The sequence below is a fragment of the Mugil cephalus genome, chromosome 17 (genome assembly GCF_022458985.1).
Source record: "Mugil cephalus isolate CIBA_MC_2020 chromosome 17, CIBA_Mcephalus_1.1, whole genome shotgun sequence".
NCBI lineage: Eukaryota > Metazoa > Chordata > Actinopteri > Mugiliformes > Mugilidae > Mugil > Mugil cephalus.
In genome coordinates this window covers 4,555,854-4,561,853 of record NC_061786.1, presented here as the reverse complement: position 1 = coordinate 4,561,853, position 6,000 = coordinate 4,555,854, and the positions used below count along the sequence as shown (strand labels likewise).

Sequence of the window (6,000 nt, the reverse complement as noted above, 5' to 3'; positions counted from 1 at the left end):
CACGGGGTGGTGAGGACAGCGGAGACAATCATCAGGAGTTCACTTCCTCCCATCCAGGACATTGCAAAGACGCTCTGCCTGAGACCGCTCCACCCCCACCATGGACTGTTCTCGCTGTTGGCCTCTGGAAGGAGGATACGCAGCCTATGGACCAAAACAGCCAGATTAAAAAACGGTTTCTTCCCACATGCCATAAGACTCCTGAACTCATTACAATATTTCCTTCCTCCTCCTCCACTTTTACCTCTGTGCTGTTGCCGTGCAATATTTTCCCCTGCAAATAGTACTGTGCGATATATTTATCCTCATCCTATATTATATTTGTTATATTTATATACTGTATATATACTGTATATACTGTTTCTGATCAGTATTCCTGCTGTGCTCTGAGCCATTGCGCCGACATTTCATTTAAATGGAAATCTAAATGACAAATCAAGTCTAGTATTCACTCCTTTAGATTACATTTATAAGTATAATTATATGTACAACCTTTTCAATTTTTTTTTAAGAATGAACCGGAATTCTCCTCTTTATATAAAACATATTTATATTTGAGCTGTTGAAGCTACAGGAGGAAATTAGACAATCAGAGTTTTTGAATTGAAGCTACCTCGAAGTATGAAGACACACGGGGTGAGGGGGGCGGCTGAATTATGGGTAATTGAGTTCTCGGTATGTTGATGTCAGGGGGAGGAGAGAGACTCCAGCAGCCTCCGTGTGTTGGTGGTGAGTAGATGTGAGTCTACGGTGAAGAATTCAGCCGCCGAAGGACTTTTGTGCGCGAGAAAAACTTCTTCTCTGCCCACCCCAGCCCCGAAAGAGGATAAGACGAGGACGACAAATGCGAAAATGCGAGAAGAAACCCAGGAAGGGAGTGTGTGCTTATTAAAAATTCAGCGCGGGAGAACACATATTATCTTGTGGCAGCGCCGAGGATAAACTACACCTCTGACGGACTCCGAACATTGTTGAATGGGGTGAAACCAAGAGGAACTTACTTTTTTTGTTGTTTTTGAGCGAGTCCACAGAATTTCCAAGCGGCCAAAGACTGGAGAGAAAGGGGAGGAGAGGGGGGCAAAGAAAACGCCCTGCTGCCTGTTGCTGCTGGTGTCTCCAAATTCAAACTTTATCGCCGAGTTTGGGGGGCGAGGAAAAATGAATATTTCCACTTAAAGCGAGGCGATAACTCACACGTAACGTCACATTTGTCGGCTCTGAAATCCCGCTGGCTTGGGAGAGTTTCGGCACGCGGGGAGTTTCTTTTGGAGTAGTTTCTCCTCATTGTCCACGCTACTCCTGCTGGACGCGATTTGGGTGGGCTGAGAGCCCGAGGCTGCTCCGCTAGGCCCACGGCCATTAGCCAGGAACAAAGACGGTTCACATGTAAACTCAACACGCTTTTTGGACGACCTCCTCGTTATTTTCTGCTCAACTTTTCACCACACGGACGCCGCAGTCATGTCGCAAGGCGCCGAGAGGAGGATGGAAACCCGGCTGAAGAAGCTGGAGGACATGATCAGAGACCCGCGGTGTGCCATAAACCTGGAAAGTTTGCTGGTGAGTCAACTGGGATGCACCTCATGGATTATTCATGATACCGTGTTGGCCTGTCACTGAAACACTAGACAGCATGCACGCACCTAGGTGACAGCATTTTGCTTGTTAATGTCGCCACGGTGTTGGCTGCATCTTGTCATCTTAGTCTTTATTCCTGTCACAACGATGAGGCTCGTCCGTTTCCACCGTGTCCTGAGATCAGACACCCCTCCAGAATATGTATTTTAATTATATATATATATATATATATATTTAAAGCAGCCAGAATGAGATCAACAGGGTGGACACAGTGTAGACAGGCCTGATTAATAGTTAAGACGGGGTGCAGACAGTGCTGTTTTGGGGCTCTTTGAAGCGTGTCTACAGATTAGGATTAACTAGAGGAGAATGTCCCACTTGGTGTTTTCATGGAGACTAATATTTCCGGCTGAGACGGCACTTGGGAACTCCAGACCACTGTCCACTGTGCTCCCAGCTAGATCTCCAAACACACTGTCGTCCGAGTGCTCACATGTTAATACAATCACGCCTGCATCATCTTTGTACTCCTGTTCTAGTCTCTGCTATGAGAGAGACTCTCGGAAAGAGGATTATTCCCGTAAATACGAGCTGCCTCCAACATAAACATAAGAGCATGCTAGCTTTGGCGTGGTCAGCCAGTAAGATGAGAAGGTTTGTCAATCAAAGTGTCTTTTACCATACATATTTTTATATTAATCTCATCAGCTCAGCCCAGTTACGAGCGGAACCTTTAACCCGGTGATACACTGATTCCCATGTGCCCGCGTCTTTTCCGTTTGGCTTTCCTCAACTAAAATGAAGGAAGCAATCTGGCGCAGATGTAAGTAAAGTCCCAGGTCTCCATGTTTACCCCTCGTAGGATTGAATCGTCTTTGTTTCTACAGCGCTTCCATGACGTTCGTACTAGTGCAGCTGAGACCCTGCTCAGTGTCTGGTGAAAAAGTGCAGCGGATGAGTTTTGTGATGACCTAAAGTTGCATAAGTCAGTGGAAAAATCCTTCCATTACACCATTGCATATTATGACTTTGGGCTTAAATGGGAAAGAACATCTTCATACACTTAAGTTTAACCCCGTTCTCCCAAAATACGTTTTCCCCGTCGGTTTTGCGCGAGAATGAACGAACCTTGACTCGTGTTTGGTGTCACCCTGAGTCTGATGCCTCTCCAGACACCGATCGAGATATTATCAAACCCTTAACTTAAACCAATTTGTGTCACGTTGCCGACTGTGGCTGTAAATCTATGTTCCTTCGTGGAGCGGTGTGGTGAATATCCGGGCCCCCTAACTGGATCTGACAAAGTGCAAACACACTGCCAGGTCTATCTTAAAAAGCATCACCTAACCCCTTTTAATGGGCCCCATCTAAGTCGGGCGGGGGGGGGGGGCCCTGCACATCCTCTCCCATGTTCCCCCTCCGTACAACTTGAGGCACTCCTGGTCTGTTCCCTCTTCCTTTTAAAACATTTAGCAGAATACTTACTTGAACACCGGTGGTGTTTACTTCCTGCACATGAGCCGGGGAGAGAGAAGTGTTGAGTGTTAAAGACAAAAGTTGAGTGGGAAGCATGCGTAGGAGAGAACAGGCTCCAGTTTTCCATTTTTAGCAGCCTCGGCGCTGTCGCTGGGATCAAGAAGTTTTGCCTCTGAGGGTGGGATTCAAACACTGAGGGCTTGCATATGTCCTTTTTTGCAGGTGGAATAAAAACACGCATGCTTTAAGTGCCTTTATAATTGCTCACAGGCTCATGTTCGGTAAATAATGAATCACAAATCCCCTGCTATTGTGGCAAAGAAACAGGAAAAAAGAAAAGCATAAAAAAAAAGCTGCATTGTATTAGTCTGACGGTTTATTTATTGCCAGTGTGCGTGCGGTGCGCTGCTCAATGCCTTTTTTTTTATTTTATCCACGACTGAAACAGCATTATTATAGTTTGTTCATACTTCTTTAGCCTACGTTCTGATCGTGATTGTCCGTAGCTGTGTGATTATTGTGGGATTTTTGTGCACCAAATATTTATGCTTGTTGGATTACATTTGCCTTCACATTATCCTCCAACGTCCACAATCCTGATTGATTTAAAAGTTCAATTTCACTTAAACATAACAGCCTAAAAGCTGCTCTTCCTGAGCTAAACCCAGTACGACACAAGAAGCAATAAATAGGCGCTGAACAATGGTGTAAGTAGCGTCGGACACTATTTAAAGAAGAGCCCGATAACATCAGATGAAGGATGCTTCTACTCACGACCTCAGGTAGAGATAACATGTGCGGACAAATGCTCAAGGTGTTCAGCAACACATGTGGTTTTTGGTTTAGTTCTCAAGAGCTTCTGCTGTTCAGCACCAGTGGTCAGATAACATCCACTAAAGTTATATAGTTAGCCGTGCAATAATAATAATAATGATAATAATTATATGGCTCAAGTCCAGCCTTTTACTGTGCATTGGATGTCCCTTTCCAGCTAACTTAACAAAGTAAAAGATGGACTTGGCCAACCTTACTGTATTCTTGGCTCCAGTTTTAGTAGAAGAAACTCAGCCACTCTTTTCAGGTTTGCACTCTTCAGTAAACGTGAGATTGAATGTGTTTAGGGCTTGCCAATCAGCAGTGGGCTCACTACCCCGAGGACAAAAAACTGACATGAAGGAATGTGCGGTATCCATCAAGGAAACACCATAATTTTCCCTTTTTTAAGCAGCTGACCTCTTGGGTTTTGAACTCTGACCTTTCTACTGGGGAGCAGAGATGTTGCCTTCTCCCCGTATGCTTTTAAAAAGAACAAACTAGACAGCAAATATCACGTTAAGGATGCTTTAATGCCACCACGAACTTCTATAAGAAACTGTTAACTCCCATATTACCTCTATCAGCGTTCGATCGAAGTGTAACCTGAGTTCTCGGCAACCTTCTCCTTGTGCGAACTGCAGTGGTCATTATTTGGCAGTACACCACGCTGCTGGATGAAGCTAAAGCTGTACTTACCTGGCAGCTCCAAGTACAGAGAGAGTGTTGAGGACAAGCAAAAGAAAGGGCATTTTCAAGATAAAAAAAAAAATATGGACACTAGATTGCAAGTCCCTTAAGTTGCCTTTCTGCTGTTCTAAAGGAAATGACCTCATTGAGTAAATACTTGGCAGCTGTACTGTATATGAGGCTCAAAGTCCCTATGAATGGCTGCACTTTCCCCTTTCACTTTTCAGCCTTATCTCTTTTTCCCTGGCTTTACCTCTTTCTCAGCCTGCAGCTCAGCTCCTCCTCTCGGGCTTGTTAAACACGCTGCAGGTATTTTAACTGTTGCCCCGGTCCTGTGTCTCCGGATTCCGCTGCTGACCGAATGATATAACGGGATGTGGATAGCTGAGAGCTAATGGGATGTTTTCCAGATCATCTCTTAGGAATTATTTCTTTTTTAGTCATTCGGCGCGGGGATCACTTTCAGCAGCATGCAACGAAGCCTTTTAATTACAATGTGCTGTCCTTTTTGCTTAGTTTTCCATTTTGTGATTCACTTTTGATCCCCTCATCTCTCACCTAATACTCACCCCTCAATCCCTCTGTCATCATCTGCTATGTGCCCATTTATTCATCTCTCCTTTTCCTTTCCACCTTTCCACCGGTGTGTTGCCTGCGCTGCACCTTCTTTTAACGTGTAGCTCTTTAGGGAAGTGGGGATAACCCCTGCATGTCGTGTTCTCCTTGGCTGATTGTCAACCAGACACACCCGTCTCATCACTGCAGTTCAGTGGAGCTGCTGTCAGACGAGCAACAGCAGTCCCTGCTTCAATGTGCTAGCTGGATAGAAACACTGCCTTATAAGGCACTGGGGACGGTGGCCCCGGCCAATTTTTTTTTTCCTTCAAAACAAGCCAGTCTCTCTGCTCCACACCTCCTCTTGTGAGACGGTTGGGCCTCTCCTCGGTCTGTTTTTTTTTTTTTTGGTTTTTGCTCCACTCCTGTGAGGAAGACCCGGCATCTTTCGGGTGCGCGAGCCCTCGGCTTTCTGAAAATGTCCTTCGCTGCAGTTACTGTATGTAGCGTCTTCAGTGGTCAGAGCTCGGAAAGTTCATCAAGGTTTTCCCTGTTTGCTGAAGCCACAGTTGTGCACGTTTGAAAGCGCAGACTGTCAAAGTTTGTTTTTTTTTTTATTGCAGGAAAGACGCTAACATCAGATCTGCATGTACCTCATTTGTTTAATCCCCATGTTACTGTCACTTTTATGGGTGTTTGTGAACCGGACTACTGGTCGTCTGGCAAAGTCACTGTGATGACGACACTCGAGGAAGTTGCTGCAAATGTTCAAGAAATAAGCTGTGTCTTAAATGACCCCAGTTTACACTTGATACTTCAGACCTCTCTCCGCTGTGAGTAACAGTAATGTGAGATTTCAACACACTTCATCATTGTCATTTTGTTGTG

At 45.1% G+C, this 6,000-nt stretch overlaps 1 protein-coding gene across 2 annotated transcripts in view; it reads left to right on the top strand.

The window, feature by feature from the left end:
• The first annotated feature begins 696 nt into the window (after positions 1 to 696).
• rock2a (rho-associated, coiled-coil containing protein kinase 2a) overlaps positions 697 to 6,000 on the top strand; it is a 34,088-nt gene continuing 28,784 nt past the window's right edge. The window contains exon 1 of one of the 2 annotated variants that reach the window (XM_047610721.1): positions 697 to 1,560. In XM_047610721.1, the coding sequence (XP_047466677.1) occupies positions 1,462 to 1,560 (99 nt within the window). In that variant the 5' untranslated portion in view covers positions 697 to 1,461. The remainder of the gene's footprint in view (positions 1,561 to 6,000) is intronic. The other variant, XM_047610722.1, reaches the window with a different exon arrangement.